The sequence below is a fragment of the Mastacembelus armatus genome, chromosome 11, assembly GCF_900324485.2.
Source record: "Mastacembelus armatus chromosome 11, fMasArm1.2, whole genome shotgun sequence".
In the NCBI taxonomy this organism is placed as follows: domain Eukaryota; kingdom Metazoa; phylum Chordata; class Actinopteri; order Synbranchiformes; family Mastacembelidae; genus Mastacembelus; species Mastacembelus armatus.
In genome coordinates, this window is record NC_046643.1 from 18657930 (window position 1) to 18684472 (window position 26543).

The following is a 26543-nucleotide window of genomic DNA, read 5'->3' on the forward strand; positions in this document are numbered from 1 at the left end:
CACACACACACACACACACACGAGGAGTGTGAGGAGACTGACATGAGGAGACTGACATAATGCGTCTCTTACCTTCACCTGAACCATCATAACTAAATGCCCTAAACCCCAAACCTAATCCTAACCTGAACCCCAAAACCAACCCGGCCACTGGAAATGCCCCGTGAAGCTGGGGGGGAAAGGCCCAAATGTCCTCACAACTAAAATCTGGCCACACAACCATGGAAAGACATGCTCAAAGACACACAGCGAGCCCTTTTCTCCCACACTCCATTCTTCCTCTCTAATGAAGGGCCCTCCAGCACTTACATCAGCTCTGAGCAGGCAGCAGAGAGAGGGGAGTTGAAAGAAAGGAGCAGTAATTACTCAAGTACGTGAACTGGAGAGCAGGGAGCAGGCTGAGCTCGAGAGCGGATGGAAGGAAATGAAGTGGAGAGAATAAGTGTGTGGATTGTAGGTAGCCCTCTTTCTCCTCTCCACCCGATCATCATCCCACTGTTTTCTCCATCCATCCATCCAACCATCCCTCCTCTGCTCTGTTCATTTACTTTGAGTGGCAGCGTGTGGGAAGTGAAGGCCAGCCGGTGGGTGAAGTATTTCATGCAACTGTCACACTGACACACACACACACACACACACACACAGAGGCACAATAACGTCAACAACACAACAGAGAACATCTCTGCTGTCACGTCGCTCCAACGCCAGTCCTTCTCCTCCGCTTCCTACCTCCTCCTTTCATTCACTGGTGGAACGTACCTGAGTACATTTACTCGAGTACTGCACTCAAATACACTTCATGGTGTTTTTCTTTAGTACTTCACTAAATGATCTTATAAAATCAGTAAAATTATCCTTTTTTTTTTTTTTTTCAGAAAAAGCTTTTTGCCTTTTCTCATTATTCTCTGCTGACTCTTTGGCCTGACCCCTAGTTGGACTGAACTCTCTACAAAGTAGTTAGAAGTAGTTTCACCTCCAGCAGTTCCAACAGTAAACTGCACCAGCAGTAATGATCTAATAATGTTAATACTGCTAATTAGTGGTTGACGGGACTTTTCACAGGAGAGCATGTATGTTTACTTTGGCTGGGAATACTTTGATTTTGAATGCGGGGAGAGTATTTCACATCTGAGTACTTCTTCACTCCTACTCCTCTTCCACTCCTCTGCTCTGCCCTTTATCCTCCTCAGTACTGTACCTTCGTTTCCTGCCTCTCTTCGCCTACACCTCACCTCCTGTTAGCCTCCTCCTCTCCTCCTGGAGCTCTCTAGTTCGCCTCCTTCTTTCATGCCCCTGCTCCTCACCTGCCTTTACCTGACTCCTCCAGCGTCTCCTCCACATGAGGCGTTTGTTACAGTCACCACAAACCCTCCAGTGTCCTCTCCCCCAAAACACTTTAAAAACATTTCGATCCTAATTGATTAATCTGTTGATACATATTTATTTACTTGACAGGACTGAAGAGACACCTGTCTGTTAAATATTATCTTAGCTCAGCGTAAAGCCTGACTCCGTCTAAAGATGATCAAATCAGGCTCCAGGTGTTTCCAGGCTATTTGCTGGGCGAAGATGCTGAGCTAATCAGCTTCACATAGAACAAACATGTTTAAAATTCTCGTCTAACTCTCAGCAAGTAAGTGAATAAATGTATTAATAGTTGCTTTCCAACAAAGTCACAGTAAGAAAGGCACAGGTTAAATCTAAAGATGGCCGTATTCCATGTTACGGTGCCGGTCACGTTGGCTCACTGTGTCAAGACTTAAGGTACGGTCACATTGTGCTTGTGTCCCGTGAATATTCACGTCGACTGAAACCTGAACGATGCTGTTTCCATGTGATATCCCGTCGACTCCGGTGGAGTCGCGGGTCAGCGTTCACCTGTTGAACTTCAGCTGAGTGGATGTGCTCAGTCAGCCGGTTGAAACCCTGGTGCTGAGGTGATCACATTTCTCGCCTACAAACAGAGCGTGGTTCTCACATGCTGTTCTAAAAGATGATTTTCTCTGCATCTCTCCCTTAATTGATCTTTGTTTTACAGGCATAAACTAGTATGAAACTAAAATGGCCACAGTCGGGAATCGAACATTACATTTATGTGGCATCCACATTAATCCACTTATGCACCGTTTACGCTTTGCAACGTTTTTTTGTTGATGTTTTTTGTTTTTTGGGGAAGAGTGCGGCACATATCTGTTGGGCAGACACTTGACAGCGTTATTAGCGATACCTGTTTTTTCCTCTGTTATTCCATGCCAAGATGACTAATTAGCTCAGCTCTAGCAACGATGAGAATAAAACACGGTTTACAGGAAACTGTCCAGCTTACTGGAAAACATTTTTAGTGAATTATAATACAATGCACATTCAACTATTTCTCATTTTGTTAGTGAGATTTCTTCAGCAACCGCAGATGCATGAAGCTGAGTAGGTGGGGAGATGCCACTGCGAGGCAAGAAATGGCTGATTCAAAATTCATCTTCAGACCAAACCTTCATTAAACAACTTGTCATTTTAAATCCAGTCAGTGTTCATTCTGTAACATGGTGCTGAACCCCCTAAGAATCACACCCAACAACCAAACCTCTAATAGTTAGTATTAAAGGGGATCTGCCTATTTAATGACTGAAACACATCATTTTGAGGAGATGAAAAGAAATAGGAAGAATGTATGTCCCTTTAACGTCACATGCTAATATGTTGTTTATGTTTGTTTGGACTCATAGTAATTTAAAGTACTTTTTGATGTCTAAGCCACAAAAACGTTTCTGAAAGTCCAGTCTCTCAGTGAATATGTGGTTTTGATTAAAAAGCTGAAGAAATTCTTCCTGTAATTCCTAAATACAACAAAACACAGATTTTAGTGGAATGTTTTACTGTAAGTCCAGAGTCTCCTTAAAGACCAGCGCTAATGTAAGACAAGGATTAAATTTAGTAATAGCTTTGAAGGAATTTCTCACATGGAGACAATCCCTGCACTCATAACACAACTTTTACAGAGAGCTGCATTAGCACGTGGCTTGGCGCTGTGTTGAGTAGTGGAAACAAGAGTTTGTTGATGGAACAGCAGGGGTGCAGAGCCACTGTCTGCTGTGGGGATGACCTGGCTGGGGGATGCAGGCACCGGCTGCATGTGAAAGCAACCGCAACAAAAGGCCAGCAGGCTCTCTGACATCTACATACATGTGAACTGGTGAAGTGATTGGGGCTAATTTATCACCAGAGTCACTAGCAGTTCATTACTGAGGTGGTAATGATCCCAATCAGTAAACAGGAGCAATCAATCAGTACTGATTGGTAAATAATGATGAAATACAAAAATGGAAGGATTAATGAATGAGGATATTCTGAAATATTTTAAACCTTGTTTCAGACACAAAAGCCCAAGTTTGACATTAAAACCATAAAAAGTGATGTGTGACATGTGACACGTGACACTGAAATCTGCAAAGCACCTCAGCAACATATAGAGTCGATAACATTTCACACAATTTCATCACTTTAAGCCAAAACAGCACATTGTCACTGAGTGTCCAGTGTGACTTGCTGAGGTTAGCCCAATATAACATCAGTACTACTGACCAGCTGGAGTGAATTCTGTACCAGTGATTCTTACTGAAATGCACCATTAGCTACAGCTGTGTACTTTCAAAATAAATGGCTAACAATGTGGAGATACGGTTTTTTGTTTGGTTTTGTCTCATTAGCAAAGCTTCAAAACAAGCTACATTCATGTCTTTGTTCTTTCAGACGTTAGTGTTTTCTGGCCAAGGAAATCTGGCGTGTTTTGAAAATGGAAAACAGGCCCGAGGGGGCAAATGGTAACTGAGCCACACCCAACAGCAAGCAGCTCTCACTCTCAACAACAAAACTGTAACGGGAGCGGGCCTTTCACACCAGCCAATCTGTATGCATAAGAAAACACACACGCTCTAAATGAGGCAGCTAGTGTATTTGTGACAGCACAAAGTGTCGCAGTGGCCCGAGGGGAAACTTTGCCGCTCGTGTTTTGTGCTAAAGATGGAGTGATGAAGACATTTTCCATGTCGTGTTCCCCTGCTCTGCACCATGCCCGTATGTTTGTGGAATAAGGAGGCCCTTGTTTGTGTTTCTGTCTGTCTGTCTGTCTGTCTGCCCTCAGGCTACTCACACATCATGTCTGTCTGTCTTTCTCTGTCTCTTTGCTGCTCTTGTCTTTCAGTCAAAGCAGAAGGACATTCTGGATGTGAAGGTGAGACAGAAATAAGAGGGCTGAAAAGGGAGCACTGAAATGCACATGGAGAGGTTTTTAACAGAGGAAAAAGGATGAAAAAATAAAGGGCTGGAAAGGAGAGCAGAGGAGAACTACCAAGGATAAGGAGAGGGGGAGGGGAAGAGAGGTAGAAAGAAAGAAAGAGAGTGAGAGAGACTGAATGGGGTCTTTGTGATCAAAAGACTTGTTTATTTTCTTGGCACTTGAACTCTTCAGGAGCCACATTGGGCCTGTCTGAACTGTGCAGCTCGCATCCTCATCGGCTCTCCGACATCCCAGCAACCAGCCCTGAATCAGACGGGAGCCGGACCACCTCAGAACCACAACAAGCACCGACAGCATGGAAAATATAGTTTTAAACGTCAAAATCGTTAAAAATACACATGGCTCAACATCCTGGGGACTTTAAGAGGCCGACACAGTGAAGCGTCAGTTCAGATGGGGCTAAAACAAGTGCTTCTTTTTTGTGACTCTCCCTTATACTTTATTTCCATTATCCTCTTCAAATCCCATTAATGGGAAATAGATCTACATATACTCAAGCAGTGAAATTAAGTACCATTTTAAAGTTCTCATACTTGAGTATAGTATACTAGTAACTCAAAGCATTTCCACATTCTGTATCAAAAGAAAATAGAAAATTTCAGATCAACATACAGTGATACTGTATGCAAAAAAGAACCAAGTAGATTTCTCACTTCTCCGAAAACTTGTGTAGGAGAGTGGTGCTCAGTTTGCACACCACAGGTACTTGAATCAGGTGCAAAAGAGATGATACATGCAGACAGTGTGAAAACAGTGTCCTCTAATGAAGATATTTAACATTCAGTGTTTCCATTTCATGTCTCACTAAGTAGATTTAAGGTTAGAAAAATCTTTTTCTTCCGTCCTAGTCTCATCTATATATTCATTATCATGGTTTCCAACTTTCCAGGTAATCTGTATAATGTGAAACTAAAAATAAGACTCAACGTGTAGTGAAAATTCACTCTAGACCCACGCTCAGTGCTAATTCACAAGGCCTTTCCAGAGAAGATCATGATCATGAGATGCAAAAAAAGGAAATTAGTTCTTTATAAAAAATGTTACTTTGTCTTGGGTCTGTATAAGGAAGTCCGCCTCTGCACTACTACAGCTGAAAACTGAATAGGGAAATAACTCATACATTCCACTTCATTGTTGTGTCTTACATTATATTACTGTAAATCTCATTACTTTTCATTAGGGGGTTTTGCATCAGGCAGACGTAGCGGTATAGTAGGCAGTCACACTCGGATACAAACACTCTCTGTTTCCTTCTTCCCCTCTGTCTCCCCCTCTCCTCCCTCTCTCTATCGCCCTCTCCTCCAGCTGGTATTCACACATGTGTAATGGGATTAACACGCTCCAGCACCGGAGAAAACAGAGGACAGATACGGAGGAAAGAAGGGGAGAATAAGGCCATGAGAGAGGGGGTGAAAAGGGGGAAGGCTGAGGGGGAGGAGAGAGCAGAGTTCCTGAAAAGGAAAACAAATGTATAGAGGAAAGAAAGAGGGGTAGCAGAGCCCTTTCCATTGGTTTACTATGAGAGGTCACACAAGACATTTCAATTTCCTTCACTATGTCCACGCAGTCAGCAGCGTAAGTGACACACTACAGCAGCTGCAGTCTGGATGTGTTATACTCACACAACAATTATAGTACTGTTGTGTACTGAACCTTGTTTAAATCTGACAGTGTCCTGGTGACGTGAATTTGTCATCTGCCTGTCCGCCAACAAACACGTGTCAACATGTCTGATTATGCAGTCGCTGGGTGGTATAAACAGAACTGTGTGCAAGCTGTGACTGTTTTTGATCCTTCAAAGGTGAAATGGCAGCACTCACAGTACAATACAAACTGAATGTTGAAGTCTAAAGGACCAGCTGCTGCTCTTTTCTTCTGCTTTTGTTGGGATCTGGTAAAAATTTGGCTGAAATGTTTCTGGTGTAGACAGAGTCACGGGAAATATGCTTCTTCTAATGTGGGTGAACCAAGCCTTTAAGAAAAAGTGCACTTGAAGTGAACGATGGATCCTTAAAACCTACTTTTTCTTTAGCGCCTGGCCTACGCGCTCTTATCCTAACCTGATCACCACTTGAATTTGTTGTGTGCTCGCTCAGTAGCGTTGTCAGTCATGAAACACCACGTTTACTCTGAATAATGAATCGCACAGGAGAACTTCACCCACTTACCAAGTGGCCAAGGGGTGGAAACATGAAAAAAGTGAGCGAGGCAACTCTTGTGCAGAGAAATGATGGACTCACATTCAGTAAATCTGACACAGAGATAGTGAGAGGCCACATTCAGTCCTTGGAGAGGAAGAGAGACTGCAGAGAGGAATGTGAGAGTTATATCTGACCTATTTACGGCCTTTTGCCAAGTCTTTTCTAGGGAATGAGTAGAAGCAGAAGAACATGAGTAAGGGAAACCTGAGAGGCAGAGTACAAAGACGAGGGGAATAAGTGAGTGAAGCACAGAAGCATGAGTTGGCAAGATGGAAAGTGGGGGAGAGGGAAAGAGGAGGAGTGCGAGGAAGAAAAGAGTGAGGGGGTTGGAGGAGTGGGGGTTAGAGCGAAGTATGTGAGGAACGGTGTCAGTCTATGTAGAGCTCAGTGTGAATGTGTTAACAGTCTCCTCTGTCTATCTCTGGAGGAACTCCCTCTTCCTGTTGGCATCATGCACGGCTTCCTCCAATAATACACTCCCCAAATACCCAGACTGCTCCGTCAACTCTATCAATAGAGGAAAACTCAGCCTGCATGTTAAAGGAAAACCCCGGTGTATACTGGAAGACCATGTCGCCGCTCCTGTTCCTTCAATCTGTTCCTGCAGTTCTGCTGTATTAAGTGATTTACCAGAATGGCTCTCAATCAGGGGCTGCTATGGGCATGTAACAGTATATAAATAAAGCTGGTTAGCAAGTTAGTTCCATCCCTAGAACCACTCTGTTACATGATTTCCTACATTACTCTCCGCTCGTTACACTCAGCATTACACTTTCTCTCATTTAACCCCTTCGCTTCTGTTCCCACATTTTCTCCTGCTCTTCGTCACTCTGCCCTGTTTCCTTTTCTACATGTCATCCCCACAAGAAAACACATCTGAGGTCCTGCATCTTCCCCCTTTACTGTTTGAAAATAATGTATATATTTATTCTAACGTGAATAGTCTGCTGCCTTGTACTACACATGCATATGAGGCTCTGTTTTATGTCAACAGCTGTCTGCACCTGAAGGGGATTCTGACTTTTTCAATAAAAACTGAGGTCCTGGTCTGACGAAGCATATTCTGGCCAGTTCTCCAGGTCACGACTGTGAAAAAATCAGAAGATTTGGCTGCTTTGTTTTTTCCAACACGAAGCGTCTCTATTATTTTCCAGCTGAATATATCGTCCTTTATACTTGAGTATATCTCTGGTTTATGATTTTCACTCTTACACACAGTGACTGGGCCTAAAAGTGGTTTGTGGTTTAGTGTCTTGCTAAAACAGTTTGACAGCAGACTGACAGACAAATCGCTTGTCGATACCTTCCAGTCTTTGACCTTTACGTTACAAAACGCTCCATCTACCCACAGGGTGATCCTGCCACCTACAATTAGGGTGATTTCGTGCACTCTGCAGTTATGAGCCGCCGTGGAGGAGAGCGTTGGCTAAATGATGTCTCCAGTATAAAATATCAAATATTGGGTTAGGGCAGGGTGGAGTGTGGTGGGCTTGGCTGCACACAGTTACGCCTGGATGGGTTTGGATTGAGATGGAGTTTGTCTGGGTTGGGTTGAGATTGGCTGGCACTGTGTTTGTGTAGGTTTGGCTGGGCTGGTGGGTTCGCAGGGCGGGAGGCTGCCTATAGGCCCAGCAATATGCAACAGCTCTGCTCTTTCTGGCTGCTGTCAGGAGCGTGATGGCACCAGACATCACACCAGGGCTGCCGCAATTAGCCAGCCAGAAAATACTCCAGCCAACCAGTCAGCCAGCCGACCACAAGCAGCCGACCACCTACCGCACACCCCAAGCACACAGTTTTGTTTCTATAGCTACAGGGTGAGAGTCTGCATCACCGTGGTTACCGAGGGACGTTGTGTCTGGATTATGGAACCTCAGGGAGACAGTGGAACGTCAGAAGCAGATGTGGTGTCATGTTGGCTTGTGTATTTACGTTTTAGGTGTGTGGCAAAGGGCTGCCGTGCAGAGACTCGGAGGCTGGGGACGAGTCAGGAGGACGTCCACACCAGATTTATCCATCCTGGCGGTCTGCAGGGGAACCCCGGGCTGAGGGTTAATACACCAGTGGACTGCAAAGACAGAGTTCAGACAAACTGGATTTTACTGCGTTTCTACTAAACATCTGACACTTCAATCAAACAGCTGATTGCATCACATTTTTAGACAGAAATATTATACTTTCTAATTGCAGGAGCAGCAGCTAGTTTTCAAAATAAAAGTTTACATAAAACATTCAATAATCCTAAAGTACAAAGAACTGATAATCTGGTGATTCCCAAACCTCTGATACTTTAAAAATATAATGTCCAGCGACATGAGTTGATAACTGTTCACCAGAGACATGTCCGCTCTGAACGTCAGAGGGTTTGACTTTTTTTCACCAAAGGATTAGAGAAGCATCTAAAGTATGAACACTCTGTATAGCAGAACTTTGTTTTCCTCCTTTCCTGCCCCATGAATCACCTCATAACCCCTCAGATTTATCTTGTGAGCCTTTGGAGGGTGCCTGCTCCTCGGGACGTATATAAAGTGCACGTATAAACACTAAAACACTAGCTCCAGCTCAACCAGCTACGAAAATAAAATGCTGCTGACATTTTGAGGCAATTTCTGCAGAATGAGTGCATTTAATATTTTTTACATTTTACTAGTATATTTCACTAATAATACTTTTAATGCAGGAAAAACAGAAAATGTTTACATGCATATATGTGTATTTCACTTAAAGAAAGGATCTGAATACTCTTAACACTGAACAGGACTCAAATGACCCAGCACTCATCCTGAATGGCAACAGTCAAATGTGTCACTTATGACTTGGAATACAGTCAAATGTGCTTCATCTAATAAAGTGTCGTCAAATAAAGCACAAATAATTGGAGATTTATCGGTGATTAAACAAATGCAAAATCAACAGTCCGGGGACATGAAAGCTTTGAGGGTGAGCTGTTTGCCCAGAAATTTTAATATTCATTCAAAATTACTCAAACCAGTGTGACATGTTTGTACCGGTTCTGCAACACAGGCAGTTTAACTGACTCAATTTACATGTGAAATGTAGCAAAACACACCAACAGCTTTAGTGTGACTCTCCCATTCAAAACAAGGCAAAACTCATTTACCCTCATCAGAAGACAGAGAAGGAGCAGGTAAAACACTCAAGACTGTGTGTGTGTGTGTGTGTGTGTGTGTGTGTGTGTCCTTCCTCCCAAAGTTTTAAAGAGTGTGGTGTCCTTCAGCTAAAGTTAAATATAAAAACCATCAAAATCTTCTCAGTTGTATTTTTTTTTACTGAGAAAAAGGTCAATACTTTGCAGTGGTCTTATGTAACGTTATCAACCAGAAACCTACAGTGACTGTGGAACCAAAATTGGAAATGACATGTTGCTAACAGCTCTGAAAAGCAAGATCTGATCAACGTTTCAAAAGGGTCTAATAAGCAAAACACATGCCAGAGAAGTTTGACATGCAGTGTTTTATCTGCTGGAGGAGACTACTTCTGTTGAAGTGGGAGAAAATATGTAACTCAGATTTTTACCCATAGTCACAACATGGCAGACCATCGGTCGGTTGGTCCAAACTAAAATACATCAGCAACCACTGGGTGGATTGGCATGAAATCATGTACAGATGTTCATGGTTCCCAGATGTTGCATCCAACTGTTTTTCCAGCACAACTACAGGGTCAAAAGACGTTTGGTTTGAGATCAAATATCTGAGAAACCAATGGCATCTCATCATTTTTGTGTCCTAATTAGAAAATGTTGGCATGCTCACACACTCACTATAAATAAACATAGTAGTGCTGACCAGATCTGCTCAGGTGACAATATAAATTAAAGAAAGAAAAGATTCTGAGCATCAAAAGTCCTTTGGGAGCAGCGACACTGAGCTCGTCTGTTCATGGTGCTGTCAAATAATTGATCTTTCAACAGTGAGAGGGGACCCCCTAGTGGCTTTTCCCTCAAACTGCAGCTTTGCGTTCTCTGTGCCGGCCACTTAAGGCACTGATCTATTTTCCTTCAAGTCCCATCACAAATATCTGTCTGAAATATCGGCAGGTGTCAATCTAGTATCTAAATGCAAGATAAAACAGAAATGGCTGCTAATAAAATACCTGACAGTGAACTACTGAAACGGGAGGGGTTTCATTTTTTGCATGCCCACTTTTGGAGCACAGTAAAAAAAATATTAAAGGAAAAGTGTTTAGCTGGCAGATTACAATATTAAACTACATTTCTGAGACGAGGGACAAGGTCATATTATAAGGATTTGTTATTTCTGTCGGTCACCTTGATGCTCTGCGACCTGCACACCCCAGCGTTGAGTGTGGTGGCCGTGGTCAGACCGCTGCTGATTTCACTGCTGCTTCACACCTGGTATTTCATTTGACTTTCCAAACATTTGGCTCATTCATATTTGGCACGCAGAGTGTGTAAAGGTGCAAACACAGAGGCTGATTCATGAATTACAGAGCAACAGAGCAAAGCACAGCGCAGACTGTGAGTGTGTTTGTGTTAGAGACACAGAAAAAGAGAGATTTTGTTTCTTCGTTGCAGCAGGCAAAGCTGCTCCTGAGGGACCTGTGGGTTACAACATGTTAGTTCCCAGAAGAGAGACTGGGACTGACTGGAAACACACACGCACAGACTGGGCCACCCAGATCTGAACCACCCAGGACCAAAAGCAGCTGCACTATTTCATGAGATCAGTTCACGAGGAGAACGTCAAAACTACACATCATCAGCTTTACACAGAAGCCTCATATCTGCCATGCTGCCTTGTATTTCACCACCGCTGGCAGCTGATGATAGAAAGTGTTTTATATAATTGGGACAAAGTGAACTAAATATTGCACAGTGGAAAATAGTTGAGGTTTCAACAGAGATAAAAACTAGTTCAGTGATATTAAAAACCAAAATGATATGATATGGCCACAAAACAAATACAAGATCTTAGATTAGACAGTGTGTGTTTTTCATGTTACTATGAAACTGGTGCAAAGGAGCGACTGTGGCATGAAGCGATAGATCTGATCCCATATATCAGCGCCCAGTAATTTGCTGGACAGAAGAGACTAAGCTCTAATTTTAAGCTATTTGTATGTGGAGCTGGATGCACTGCTATGATTTACTGTAGGTGGGAGGAGCAGTGTGGATTATGGTTTGGCTGATCTGTGACATTACAAACCAGCATCCAACTCATAAAAAAAGGAGGAGGAGGAGGAGGAGAAGAAGAAGAAGAAGCTAAAAAGATGTAGCTTCTGGAAAAGAAAACAAGATCAATCTTCATTCTCTGAACAACAACAGACTTTTAAGTTTGAGCTGCAGCAGCGTGGAAGACTGTGGAACTACTGGGCAGCAATACGTTGTGAATGTGTGTGAGGGCGCTGCTAGAAATGTGTGTGTTCAGCAGGAGCACTAACACATTAAATATCTATAATCACTGGCAGGTTGCAAGGATTCTGTCTTGCTGTGGGTGCCCTGAATGATTCAGAGGCTTCCCTCCCCGATGGCATCCCTGAATATGTAACTGCAAAGTGCACATGTGCACAGAAATCCTCCTGCTATGTCAGCAACTCTCAACAAAACAAAGAACATGGAGAAAAAGTGCAGAGAAAGAACAGACGGGAAAACATGGAACACGACACATGATGGTTTGTTCTGTTGGTGAACATGCCTGAGAACGTGTTTTCTTTTTTTTTTTTTGGAATCAGGATAACTTATCTCTTCATCCTTGCAACGCCCACACAATAACTTTAAAGAACAGTCCTGCCCGTGTGAAGCCCAGCACGCAGCACGTCTGCACCAGATACAAATGTCCCGACCCTAATTTAAAACACCAACATCTCAGTTAACATAAACTCTGTGAGGTTGCCAGGGCACAGCAGGTACCTGGACATTGAGAACAATCATTGTTCACGCACTGAAGGAGAAACGTAAATGAAAAGATTTTATTCAGTCAGTAACTAATCACTTAAAGACTGTTTTTTTTTATCTCACAGTGTCTTCACCAGGGTCAGCATTTAAGAAAATCAATCCCTATGCCTTGCTCTGCCTAAGAGTCCTTCCATCCATCATCTATACTCTACATTTCTTTGTTTTTTTTTCTTTAAATCTTCAAGAACACCTGTAGCTTCCATGAATTTAACACGGATTAAACACTCAGTCTCTGAATGTTTTTTGTGTTTGGGGGACATACTGTACAATTCCCCACAAAGACTATATTGAATGTCCCATTTTAACTATATAGAAGGACACGGGTGAATCTCGACATAGGAAACAGCTGAAATAACGATCTTCTTTTTAGCTGTTTTAGTTTTTCATATTTTGAGAAAATGATTTGGTTCTGTCTAAGTCAGTGACTGGGCTGGAAAACCAAAACAATGTTCTTGGTTTATCCTACTTGAATAAAGCCAAAATAACGAGACAGGAGATGATTTTTGGTCTAAATTCGCACTTTATTTCTAACAATTACAGGTTTGTTTTTGTCCCCGTTTCCCTGGCCCCCAAAACAACAGGCACACAGATAGCGATGAGTTAAGGGACAGTAGAGAACAGTTTCAAACCCAAACGTTTCCAACAGAATCAGTTTAAAGAATCAATTCAGACAGAGAGAGCCTCGAGGTCAAAAAACAGCAAACTGTAAGCGTACTTCAAAACAGAAAAAGGACCCAAAAACAGATACTAAAGCTTACAAAGTGGTGTTTGTTTTATTTTTTATCTTCATCACCACCATCACCATCACCATCATCATCTTTAGGCTATATTAAAGAACACTTTTGGAGCCATCATAAAAACGTGGGAGTTGTACAATGCGGAGAAAAAGAAAATCAAGGCGAGAAGATACAGTGGAGCTCTTTGGTTTTCATTATTGAGGTTTTTTCTTTAGCAGTAAAATCTATCTTTGCTGTCCTCGTAACCTTTGGATTTAAGCTGCATTGTAGAAAAAATAGAAAGGAAAATGTTTTTTTTTTTTAATTTATCCTAAATAAAATGAACAATAATATGGAGCAAACAATATCAACTGAAGTCTTCTCTCGTTTTTTTTTTTTTGTGTTATTAGGTTTTACATTTTGTGTTCTCAGGGCCAAAAAGGAATATTTTCTATTTCATGGTAACTTGGAGAGAAAAAAGAAAGAACCACAGTAGAAAACTGTCAAGGCCCAAAGTGACAGTGTTGTTATAGTAAAGTCAGCCGCTGGATATCCTTTATTTTGTCAAGAGTCCCCAACAAGAATCCAGTTTATATACACGTGGAATGACTGAGTGTGTGTTGTGTTTGTAGCGTCTCACTGTGGTAGTTTTAACTTTGGTATCATTCTCTGCCCACCACAGCCGAGTCCGACTACACGGGCACACATGCAGACAAGGCCGCACTGCATGTCGGAGCAAAAACAAAACAAATCTTGAAAACATAAACGTGTTTTTCTGCAGTGCAGTTTTTGCAGGATGCACTGAGTCAGCCAACACGCTGAAAACAGAAATGATCACGTGCACTTTGAGTAGAAACACTAAACCTGGAGTTTTAGCTTTTTCCTCCGACAGCAGTGATGAGTATACACACTCTCTAGAAAACACAGCCGCACCATCAACACACCCGGACCTCCAGACAGCGACCAGGAGAGGACATGGTGGTGATTCTGTAGGTTAAAGCCATAAGAACAACTGAGCCATAAAAATGTTTGGTTTTCCTTCAAACTAACTTGCTTGGGCCAGTTTTCACATCACTTGCTCCTGAGTTCAGACACGTCACAACTTTTTTTTTTTTAGTTTTCATTAAAGCTTGAATGTCTATTTGGTTTTTCATCAGTGTTATCAGAGGTATGAGCTGAAGCCCTCATCCTGCAGCGGGACCACAAAGCTTTCAGAGAACAGAGGAGACACGTGACCAGAGGAAATTCGCTCTGCAGGACAGAAGTGTTGGATTTTAACTGGCCAGAAACGTGTCAAGCACTGACCAGTGAAACCAGTTTGGAGAGTGTGAAACTGAGCTGGTTACATGATTAACAGTATATAGTTTAAAGGTTTCCCAGTTACATTTCAATTTTTTATACATTTTGATCACAACAGAGTAATGAACATCACTGGACATTATGAGACAGTATCACAGTGACACGCTCTCCAAGGGATTTTTGAAATGTGGGACGGTGGCCTGTAAAAGACAATTCTCCCAAAAGCTCCTTTAAAAATTTTCCTCTGTCACAGTTTCCCTGCTACTTTCTCTCTCTGTCTCAGGTTGCAACAGTCTTTAAGTTTGGTTTTGCTTTGAAACATTCGTTTGGCATCTTCTCTTCCTGTCTTGATCTTAAGAACGCCCCTCTCTCTGCAGATACTAGCCTCTCCACACCCCCTGGAAAACTATTACAAAGATACAGAAAGACTTAAATAGAATCCAATAAATACATAAATAAAGAGTCAATAAATAAGGTGAGAGAGAAACAAGTTCATAAAATACAAATGGAGCATTTTTCCCATCCCCGTAAAAGCACGCACCTCCCTTGTACAATAAATACAAATATTTTTTTTCCAACAAAGAGTCTGTGAGAGTTTTAAAGCATTTGGTTCTTAAGTCATCGTCTTCGGTCGTCATCATCAAAGATATTAGTCCCAGCTTTTTTATACATCAGCAACAAGTAAGAGCAGTTCAACATATAATATTTCCCCCTACAAAACCTAGAAGAACTAATAAATCCGCTCCCTCTAAAGTGGACGTCAACAGCCGTTAATGTGTCTCCCCCCCCCCCCCCCACATATCATCTTCATCACTGGCTGCCCTCAGTACCTGTGGCCATTTAAAGCTCGACTCTGTTTTCAACCTGGGCCTGTTTTCTCATGTCCTTCTTGCAAAACCTGCCAATCAAAAGCAGACAGGAAGTGTGCTTGAATAAATAATAAAACTAACTGTATTTAAAGGTGTTCTACGTTGCAGTCACACTAAAATCCACTTCCCAGTCATGTCTGTGTCTCTCCAGGTGGATTTCTGTCTTGCTGCATCATCGTTACTCATCAATCATAACCAAAGTACTGCATGCAAACTTCTAATTTTATTTCTACATATCAACAGTGAGTGTTGAATAAATATTTCACACCTGAAGTCTCAAACGAAACATGTTAAAAGATTCAGAAACCCACAGCTACGTTTGCTATTATTATTATTCTGCTGAGGGAAAAGATCCAAAATTCACATCTTGTTTAAAAGATGACAAAGAGACTTAAAAACACTCACGTTTCACTTTTGGTGTCTCTCTCTTAGAAACCTGGGGTCGCTAAGCATGATGGGAAAACAAGTCCAGGTTGAAAGTGAGCAGAGTTCTGTTGTCAGCCGTCAGAAATAAGCACTGACTGATATTATTTACCCAACATGTTTATGTGACAGAAAGAGTGTTTGGTTTGTATGCAAGAGAATTATCTTTACACTGACACACGCACACACACACACACACACATTCATGCACGTACACGTACACACACACACACACACACACACACATACGCTCACACACACTTCAGCTGAGCCACTTGTATAACTTGTGCATTGGTTTGGTTGTTCTATTTGGTATGGTTGTACGTCTAAAAAGTTTTGCTTTTGGTTTTCAGTTTTGGCTTTTTCACAACATTCTGGATCAACTAAAAAACTCTTTTTTTTTAACCTTGGAAGCTACATTTTCACAGTTATTTCCCACCAGAAACAAAAATAAAACCCAGAGCACAACCGAAGAGACAAGAAGATATGAAAATAGGCAAGACGTCCTGAACCCAACGCCTCCCCCCCCGCCACACCTCCCTCCCGCCCTCCCCACCCCTCCCTCCCTCCCTCCCTCCCATCGCGTAATAAGTAGAAAGCAATGAGACAAATCCATACATCAACAGACACACTATGGAAAGCAAAAACAAAAATATATATATTCTCAAAGTCAGTTTGTTGAGGTTATTCCATATTTTATCCATCCAGGAAAAGAAAGTGAGAACAAAGCCGAGGTTTCCGGCAGAGGGAGGCAGGGAACGATTTCTGTCTGTTGATACAAGAACAGCAATCACAGTTAAAGACGAACAGACAGACAGGGCCTTACTCCCCCTTTCCCCTCGTCCTCCCCCTCTTTGTTTGTATTTGGTTTCAGACACTCATATGTAAGTAGTAGCAGTAGTAGTAGCTTTTGGTTTTGGGTTACTTTTTGGTTTTTAATGGTCCGCTGCTTTGAGCGCACCTCCTCCTGCTCCTCTTCCTCCTCCTCCTCTTCTTGCTTTCCCGCTGCAGCTTTTCATACCTCCTCCTCCTCCTCCTCTTCTTCTTCTTCTCCTCTCCCTTTGATCTGATCTTTGGAGACAAAGGAGAGGGCCAGATGGGAGGGAGGGAGGGATGGAGGGCAGGGGTTTGGGGGCAGTAAGGGGAACGCCGGTGCTTCACCTCTTTCTTTTGTTCTTCTTTTTGGTTTGGACTCTTTCTTATGCTTGTGGTGTGTATGTGTGTTTTTTTCCCTTTGACTTTGCTGAGGTTTTGTCTGGACACTCGTCTCCCGGGCGAATCCAGAGACAACGCTGCCAGAGGCGATGCTTTGGTATCCAAGAGTGACTGTCTGCTGGTAGATGAGCAGTCTGGAAGATGGCATGATGGTGGTATGGGGTGATGATAAATAAAAGAAGGCAAATAATGCTGAAAAAATCCCAAGACTCTCAACATCAGCCTGTGGTGTGATTAAATTCTGGTCAGGGTGTGTTGAAAAGAGAACAATGATGATGATCCTGCGATCTGCTGATGAAAATCCTTTTTCAAAAGTGAAAATTTAAATGTAAAAAATTTCCCCTAAAATGGATTTTTCCAAATGAAATTAACTACCACCCTCACAAAATGGCCTGACATGTTGTTTTATTCTGTTTTTGTGCCTAAAGGGTGGCTTTTGCCAAAAAGTGGGATTTGAACACCAGAAAGCTCAGGCATCCACAGGAAAGCGTTTCAAAGTTATTTCTATACCACAGCAAGTACGGACTGGCACCTTACCTAATGCTATAACAATTATAGCAGTAATCTCCACCTGTCTGCTACTCCGGGGTGGTTAAAACAAACTATCTGTTGCGGCGTCAGGTGGGTGGACCACTGTAAAGCTGTAAACACAGAGGTAGGTAGATATCCTGCATGTGGGATTAGCTGTAAAATATTAAACTACACATATTTGGCAAGAAATACCATGAGTACAAAATAATAGAAAAATAAATATTTTGTAAATCTTTAAATCAAAATAAAAATAACAGAAATCCTGAGTGAAATGGTAAGTGTTTGGCATGAAGGAGAATGAAGTACTGAATTGATCCTGGATGGATCAGGATGTAAAAGTCTTTTTGAACTAAAGCTTTTCTCTCCGTTTGTTGGTTTTTTTGTCTTTTTTGGTTGTTAGTTTTTGGTATTTGGAGATTTTGGTTTTCATCTTTGTAAGTGTGTGTTTCTCTTCTAGCATCTTTGCTTTTTTTTTTTTTTTTTTACATTTAGTTGCAACCACCTTCCACGCTTGTTAAACAAGTCTTTTCTTCTTGCCTCCCATCTCTCACACACAGTTCCACTTCTCATCCCTGCCCTCACTGAGTTTTTTTCTCTAGCTGATAAAAAACATGGTGTTATTTCCCGATGCCAAGCAGAAACACTCCTCAGTGCCACCTCTCCAGCTGTCGATCATTATTTGGTTTTAAATTTCCTCCCTCCGTTCTGCAGTTCTCTCTCTCCTCTCCGTCCTCCCTCTCGCTCTGCTTCCTCCCATCATCCATCTGTGTATATTTTTGGCTTCAGCAGGGAGTCACAGAGAGAGAGAGACAAGATCAGAGATGGACCAGAGAGATGGCTTTGGTTGAAAGGCGAGGTTGTAAAATTAGATTTTTAAAGCTCCTTTTAACACGCTTCCTCCTCTTCCTCCTCCTCGTCCTCTTCTGATAGGATACTTTGGCTGTCAGTCAAGGATCACTCTGCCATGGCCCCTCCCAGCGGTGGCGGCGAGGCTTCGCTGAAGGAACAGAAAGAGGCGGGACTTGAACAGGGAGATGTGGATTCCTCTGGGCACGAAGTTGGGCTCATGAGGTCGCTGGCACCTGGGGGCGGAGAGTGGGAGAAGGAAGGCCTCGAGCCACACCCACCAGCGCTGCCACCACCGCTGCTGACCAGTCCCAGGGTAGGCGTGGAGGCTGTTGCCATGGAGCCGGTCACCATGGGGAGGAGGGTCGGGCGGTTGAGGAAGAGAGATGGGCGGAGGGAGGGGGGTACAGCAGGACCCCCAGGTCCTCCCAGAAGCATGTGACCTGCTCCCCCGTCAAGGCTGGAGATGGGCAGCTGACCGCTGCTGGCTGCCAGGGCTGGTGTGAATGGTAGAGAGGAAGAAGAGGAGAAGGGATGAAGAACATGAAGATGTGGATGAAGGGGAAAAGATGAAGTTGGAAAGAGAGACAAGACAAAGGTTGAGAAAAAAAAGAAGAATAAAGATAAATGTGGGAACAGAAGAAAGAGAAATAGATGAAAACATGGCAGGAGATACAGAACATAGATGGAAATAAAGATAAAATAAAAAATAATTGACAAAAGTGACGAGGACAAAACGGTAAAGTGATGAAGTCAAAAAGGAGGTCAGGGAGATGAGAATGAAGAGGACAGACAAAGAAAGATGGAAAGAAGAATTAATGGAGACAGAGGAGGACAAAAAGAGAAAACGTGAAGGACAGCAGTCAGGGCGGATGAAAAAGAGAAAGGCGAGAAGAAGAAGAAATCAGTCAGTGCACAAACCAGTAACAGAAAAGTAACTAGAGGAAAAGATTACGAATCAAGGCACTGTGAACAAGTCCAGACCATGTGATGATCATTAAAGGGTTAGTTCACCAAAATCAATCAGCTGTCAAACAAATGTTCTTATAGGAAACTTTTGACAGTTCGATCTGTGGATTATCCAGAATAACAGGGACACTGATTATGGAAACACACGACTGTGCAACATTTAAGGCTTTGATTTACTTTGAAGGTGATAAAAAGTATTTAATCATAATGGTATTATCTAAGGAGACAAACAGAGGATGAAGATGTAGATGGTGATTTACTACACATGCACAGAAACGTGCACAAACACAAACGTACACACTCTTTAACATGTTGATTGAACAACAAACATGGTGGAATAAACCCATCTATCAGAGCAAACTCCGCTGTGACAAAGTGACACCTGCCAACCTTCATTCCAGCATCAGAGTCAACACATTAATCCAATACAGCACCATGAGTGTAAACCTTCATAGCGTGTGTGGCCCCAGAGGGAATCAAACCTCAAATCCTTTCACATCAACACTTCATTTCAACCCCCTCTTTTCACTGAGGCTCCTCTTTCGTCTCTCCTGGAGCCAAGCAGTGCCAGAGCTGCAGTTTCCATAACCAACTGTATCCTTCTCATCAACACTTGGCCTGGAGGGGGCCAGCTCTGAATGACGCCGAACAGAGCGGGAGAAAAGGGGAAGGTCTGAATTGGCGCTATAGGGAGATGGAGCACGTGACGGATTCAAAGCTGAGTTTATTTGTGGTGGTTAATTGATTTGGCAGCAGAAAGGGAACTTTTGAGTGGAAACTAGTTATTTAGCCAACAGGCCTCGATATTGAGAGGGAGGGGATTGTGCCTGTTCAACTGTTTACTGTAAGCTGACTTTGCCTTCTAAGCTTTGCCATAAGGGGCTGTTGTCACTCTGTGATAATGGCAGGCTATTGTATGAGAATCAAATTGAATCTTTCACCATACTGAGAGATTTAAAAAGTTTGTGCTGAGGAGGAGGAGTGTGCGCCGGGCTCCCTGTTGGCTACTGTCGTCTGAGGCTTTGCAAGGAAATGAATTTTGGACAGAATGGATGAAGGGTGAAATGGGAAGTGGTCTTTAGAAATGGAGACTCATGAAGACTCGCTGGGCTGGAGGGGACAGCCTGCATGAACCGACACACACATGCACACACACCTTGCATCGTAGCCAGGGGATTGCTGCCAATAAGGGCCTGGTTCATCCCTGTGCTTACTCCCATCATTGTGTTCCTGAAACGTGGATGGAGCGCAATCATGCACACAAACACACAAACATTCACACATGTAGAGAAACAGGTGGCAGGTTAATCGACATAAACCCACCATTCTTCATCAGTGATCCAGACCTGGAGGCTTTTGTCTTTTGTCTTATGTTTTATGTTTTAGCAGCAGCAGCTTATTATATTTTTGGTCAGCACTTGACATTTTCTCACTGGGTTAAAAGTGCACGCTATGGCACTGCGCGTTAGAAGGAAAGGTCAGATGGTTATCACTGGCATCCAGAAGGGATCATCATACCTGTGTCATCATCTGTAAAGCCTTGCTCTCTAAGCTGCTGAGATATTTAACATTCTTAGATGAGCTCAGATTTTTTAACCATGACACCAGATCACAGCCGGGGCCTTAAAACCTCCTCATACCTCCTCTAAAGCTACAGACATGCATTCTTCAGGAGGACGTTAAATATACAAGGTAATACATTTAATAATATTTGGGACTGTTTTAAGAGTTTCCAGTCATTGGCACTCACCCGGTGTTGAGCCCGTGGGCCCCGAGGCTGGGGGTGGCGGGGCTGGCTGTGCTATGAGGAGGTGGAGTTATAGAGGAGGAGGTGGAGCCGACTGCAGCCGAGCTGACGGGTGTCATGGGACAGGATGCTGAAGGTGACAAACTGGCAGCTGAGAGGAAAAGAAGAAGGATATTGATGCCATGAAGTAGTTTGTTGTCAGTGCACAGATGAGTTACAGTGTTATTACTAAATAAACACGTCGCTGACACTGCTCTTCATCAACACTCAGGATGCGAGCGTTTTGAGGGTGTTCTTTAACTCCATTCAACTTCAGCCTGGAGAGAAGTTTGCGACTGGAAAGTATTAGCTTCAGCTCAATGGGCCAATAAATTTCCAGCTGTGTTTGTTACCTGTCAGGTCATCTGTCATGTCCGTGAAGCCTGGGATAGCTCACACTGTCACCACGGTCTATAAATCATGAGGACGAGTCATGACTCATGAAGGTAAACAACTCAAGATGGGACCAGTGCTTCCATGTTGTTGTCAACAAAACATCATTGTTTTCTATTTCAGTCCTTCTCTCACAGAAATCATTTATAAAGTGATGATTCTTCTGGAAGACTATACAGAAATATCAGCTTCTCCCAAATAATGTCAGGACCAGATTAATCTCCCTGTGACCGACCTTTGGGTTCAGATAACAACAATGGAGGAACACCGCTCTAGTCTTTAATAATTTATTGACGAGACGCTACACAGGCACAAACAGTAATTAAAGCTCACCTGTTGTGCTGAGGCTGGTGGTGACCTGGGACAGACCCTGACTCGATATCTGTATCTGCAGAGACAGAGATGGAGGGGGAGAAGTGTCGAAATATCAGGTCATTTTCTGACACCGCACAAAAAACACACAGACGTTGGTGGATTCATGGTGGACTGTACCATGTGTGGGCTGTAGCAGGGGGCTTTGTGCGTCACAACAGGCGAAGTCTGGCTGGGCAGGGGAGGTGTGGTGCTGCTGGAGGGGTTGATGCGTTTCTCCTTCTGTCGGCGGTTGCAGAACCAGACACGAATCACCTCCTTCTCCATGTTGAGCTGCTCAGCCATCAGCAGGATCTCCTCCGAGGTAGGCTTCTGGTTCTGAGGAGGAAAACATCAGACTGATGAGCAAACAGATCAATGAACAGACTGAAGAACTGAAGCTAGTGTGAGGTTTTGGCAGAAAAATAATAAGATTTTCTTAATAAAAAAGATGGACATTTATCTAAAATAGGATCCTGGCTTGTGGAGACAGAGCCGGATGAAAAGAAATCTCACAAAAACACTTCAATAAGTTGTAAAAATACCTAAAAACCAACATGTTAACAATGACAACCACTTGATATGATGACCTGGGCCAAAACTGAAACATACACAGTGGCCACTTTATTAGGAACACCTAGAGTATCTAATGTGATCGAGGCAGCAGCTCCTCCACCTGTTCTACTTTTACAAAGACAGGTTCAGCTGACAGAAATAAAATAGCGTTAACTCAACAAGATGTTTATTACTGGGGTTATAGAGAGTGGACATGTTCCAGATGACATTATATTGACGTGTGTTTCTAATATTACTCGCTCCTTATGTTCACACTGTGTTTCATTCTTATAAATTTAAGTTTTGATATGATTTTTCTGAACGCTCTGATATAAATTGAGGATTCTGTGTGCAGAAGTTTTCCTCCTACCGTGCTGAAGTTGCGCTCTAGGGCCACTCGCACGTTGGTCTCGATGCTGGTGCGTTTCTTCCTGCGCCGTCCAGGCAGACCCTCAATGCCCAACATGGGGGAGGAGATAGAGGAGGGGCTGGGCAGCATGTTGTCTACTGCCATGGTTTCTGTTATAGAGACAGACGGGGAGAGGCAGAGAAAAATCATATGGTGACACATTAATGACTGGTCTTTTAGTTCTGACCCACAGTATAGCCGAATACTAATTCACGTCCAATTATATGACAGATGGCGTTTGATGACCTGCAGGTTAAGGACAGCTGCTGTGTTTCAGGTGTTTCAGGTGTTTACCTGCATCACTCAGCCATTTCTCCAGCAGTGGTTTCAGCTTGCACATGTTCTTAAAGCTCAGGTTGAGAGCTTCGAATCGGGAGATGGTGGTCTGGCTGAAGTCGTTGCCGTACAGCTTGCCCATAGCCACGCCCACATCTCCCTGATGGAAACATACCAACAATGTCAGAAACACTGTATACACACACAGACACACACATCTTGGACATACAAATACATGTACGAACACACTCTTTTACCTGGGTGAATCCCAGCTTGATGCGTCGCTGTTTAAAGGTGCGGGCAAACTGCTCCAGCTCCTCCAGGTCGCTGGGCTCTTCCCCCATGTGACCGCCATGACCTCCAGAAGTCAAGCCAGCAGTCAGCGAGGAAGTCATGGCGCTGCTGGACGCAGAGGTAGCTCCTACAGACGTCACAACACCAACGCCACTGCTGCCGGTCACAGCTATAGAGCCTCCGCTGCTGCTGCTCCCACCAACCGCAGCATCACTGCTCTTCTCCCTCTGTAGAATAAGTGCACAAAACATACACGTGTGACGGTGCACTGCTAAATTATACAGGGCTGTCCAGGGATTGGAGAAAATATCTGAGAAGATGTATTTTCTCTTTTCATGAATTAAAATAAACACATGAACACATATGAGGTAATCAGCTGGAAAAACTGAGCTAAAACATGTGACCCCGACTGCTTTGATAAATGATAGAGATCTGACAGACATCATACACAAACACAAACCCATCTTTTATTCCTTATTGTAAAAAACACTATGGATTTATTAGAACGTGTTTAACCTCAGCCCGCCAGTGGGTCAGCTGACAACAGACGACACCTGCATTAAAGCTGTGACCCTGCGAACTTCAGGAGTATCAACTAATTGGCCAAACATCATGCAGACGTCTGCTGCTACATGCTTCATTTACATTCACATCTCTGTGCATAACATACAAGAAGATGCAGGGCATTTCTGCTGCTGTGTTTTATATGATTTCATCACAGCCTAATGAAAAATCTATAACGGCCGCTGCATGTGTGAGGATGCATTTGTGCATTATGTTACAGAGGATAAAGGCCGAGGACACAGGGTGAGCTGTTTGACTCGGGTCTAAATACCTCATCAATATCCAAGGTTTTTATTGGAAACTGTGTCTATTATGAAAACAACCTGCTAAGGAATATATAGTGTTAGACAGCTACTTCAACCTTTTTCTTTCTTGATGATTATTGAGACTTTTAATGCAGAGCTCAGCAGTTAAAAATATAAAGTTTTAAAGTGTTTTATGCAGAGTCTAGTTCTCCCACACAGATTTCCTACCTGTGCTTGAAGTCCCAGGCGAGGAGGGCTTGTCAGTATCCCCCCTGGGCTTTGCTGAGGTAGCTGGATCAGATTTGGTGTCGAGAGCAAACCTGTGAAAGGAGGAGAGACTGTTTAACAAACCAGAATATCCATCAATCAACCAGTCACTCAAATTATTACGTAAATTAACCAACAAACTAAATCAGGTAAGCTGCTAAACAAAGCTAATACAAAAATACAACAGTTCCTGACCAGTACGCTCAGGGTGCACCAGTGTGTGTGGTAATTATTAATATTTAAAAGAACTGTTGTGCAATTACAAGTGAAGGTTTGTTACTGTCAGAACTGAGAACCAGATGTGGGCCTCACCCTGCTGCGGCTGCTGGGCCTGTGCTGGCTGAGACAGGAGGAACTGGGCAGGAGACTGGAGAGGATGACCCGGCATCAAGACCAGCTGCTGCAGCTGCAACAACTGCTGGATGTCCTGCAGCACAAAACAGGAGATTCATTCATTCGGAAATGCATCTGTCTGCAAAAAAACAACCTTAATATACAGACATTTAATGCATAGTAATATGTTAATGATAATATGTATTGTTTGTTTATGCACATGCTGTTTGTGCATATATTTAAAGTTTTATATGCTTTTCTGGTGCCTATTTATGGATTTTATTTGTCAGACTATGTTGATTCTTATATTGTTTGTAATGAGCTGTAATTTCATAAAAACGCGTCATTGTAATGTTGTGTTTTGCAGTCAGGTGTCAGCAAACACAGTACAGGTAAAGCTCTGGCTGCTCGTACCTGGGCTGTGAGCTGGATCGCCTGCGACAGAGCCAGCTGCGGCGGTGGGGGAGGCGGGGCTTTGACCGCCTGCTCCTGTTTGGTTGACTGTTGCTGCTGCTGCTGGGATTGTGATTGGTTCTGCTGCTGCTGCTGGCTGGCTTGTTGCTGAGCAGCAGCATGTGCAGCATGGGCGGCGTGGGCGGCATTCGACTGCTGAACGGCGGCCGCCAGGAGCTGAGCCTGAGCCTGTTGGAGGAGCAGCTGCTGCTGGGCTGGGAGGAGAGCGGCGAGCTGGGGGGAGAGCCAGAGGAAGAGGAAGGAGAGGAGAAGGAACATGGAGGAGGACAGTGATGTAAACATGCACGGAGGAGCGACAGAAGAGGAGAAGCAACAGACAAGAAGTGGGAGAGAACAAAAGATTGAATGATCATATAAAGGCAGAATGAAATGAAAACCAAAGTGGGGACATAAACAAAGTCATCAGTGTCGGCTAAGCTCTCCATGAACAGAGGTGTAGGGGAAGCTCTTAAAGCACGCCAGAGCAAGACGAGCAAGAAAAGCCACCCACTTTCTTCAGAACCTCCAGCTCAGGTATTCACTCTGCTGTACTACTACAGTTTGTGCAAGTGTGTTCTTGTCCTCGAGGGCAGCTATGTACCTACACTGAGTATTTTCCTGTACTTGCCACAACATTACAGCATAATGACGATGTTCAGAGCTGCTTATCAAATTCATTCAGCATCTACATGTGGTTGATTGTACCAGGTGAGAGTAATACCTGCTACATATTTCAGACCCAGGTGTGGAGTTGATCATTTTAGAGAGCGGTAAAATGAGCTGAGCTCCAGATCTCAACTATGGAGAAGATGAATCATGGCAGAAAAGTCCATCATGCTTAAAGTGAAACTGGCTCAGGGATTGGTGTGACAGGTAATCACACCTGTCTGTCAAAGAATGTGGTTACATGCAACTTTTTAAAGGCTATACTTCATCTATTATTAGGCAGACTGAGCAGTTTACTACACACTGAAGTAGTAAATATTTTTCATATTTTCCATTCGTAATGTAGTGTGTGTGTGTGTGTGTGTGTGTGTGTGCTCACCCCTGCTAGCTGACTGCCAGCCAGCATCAGCTGTGTGTGGTGGTGTTGGGTCTGTTGCTGCTGTTGTTGGGAGGGAGGTGCAGGAGGAGCAGCACTGTGGGTCATCTCAGAGCTCTCCTCACTCTTTCTCTAAAGGAGGACACAACAGAAAATGAAGGTTTTCTAACCTTGTACTGTCAGAAAAATTACAGACATTAACTCCAGAAGGGCAAGTTTAAAAACCATGATCTATATGTAAATCTGTGTTTTTACTATTGTATGTTCATGTTCT

The 26543-nt window shown here is 43.3% G+C and overlaps 1 protein-coding gene across 5 annotated transcripts in view; it reads right to left on the reverse strand.

Annotated features, from left to right (window-relative positions):
* Positions 1-13054: 13054 nt before the first annotated feature.
* pou2f2a (POU class 2 homeobox 2a) overlaps positions 13055-26543 on the reverse strand; it is a 63764-nt gene continuing 50275 nt past the window's right edge. For 2 of the 5 annotated variants that reach the window (XM_026299549.1, XM_026299548.1), the window contains 12 exons: positions 26273-26401; positions 25189-25461; positions 24754-24868; positions 24403-24494; positions 23329-23592; positions 23090-23231; positions 22757-22905; positions 21973-22170; positions 21814-21868; positions 21052-21199; positions 20458-20531; positions 17953-18829 (listed from right to left, as the gene is read on the reverse strand). In XM_026299549.1, the coding sequence (XP_026155334.1) occupies positions 18441-18829; positions 20458-20531; positions 21052-21199; positions 21814-21868; positions 21973-22170; positions 22757-22905; positions 23090-23231; positions 23329-23592; positions 24403-24494; positions 24754-24868; positions 25189-25461; positions 26273-26401 (2028 nt within the window). In that variant the 3' untranslated portion in view covers positions 17953-18440. Of the gene's footprint in view, positions 14855-17952; positions 18830-20457; positions 20532-21051; positions 21200-21813; positions 21869-21972; positions 22171-22756; positions 22906-23089; positions 23232-23328; positions 23593-24402; positions 24495-24753; positions 24869-25188; positions 25462-26272; positions 26402-26543 lie in introns of those variants that run through there. The other 3 variants (XM_026299552.1, XM_026299551.1, XM_026299553.1) reach the window with 3 other exon arrangements.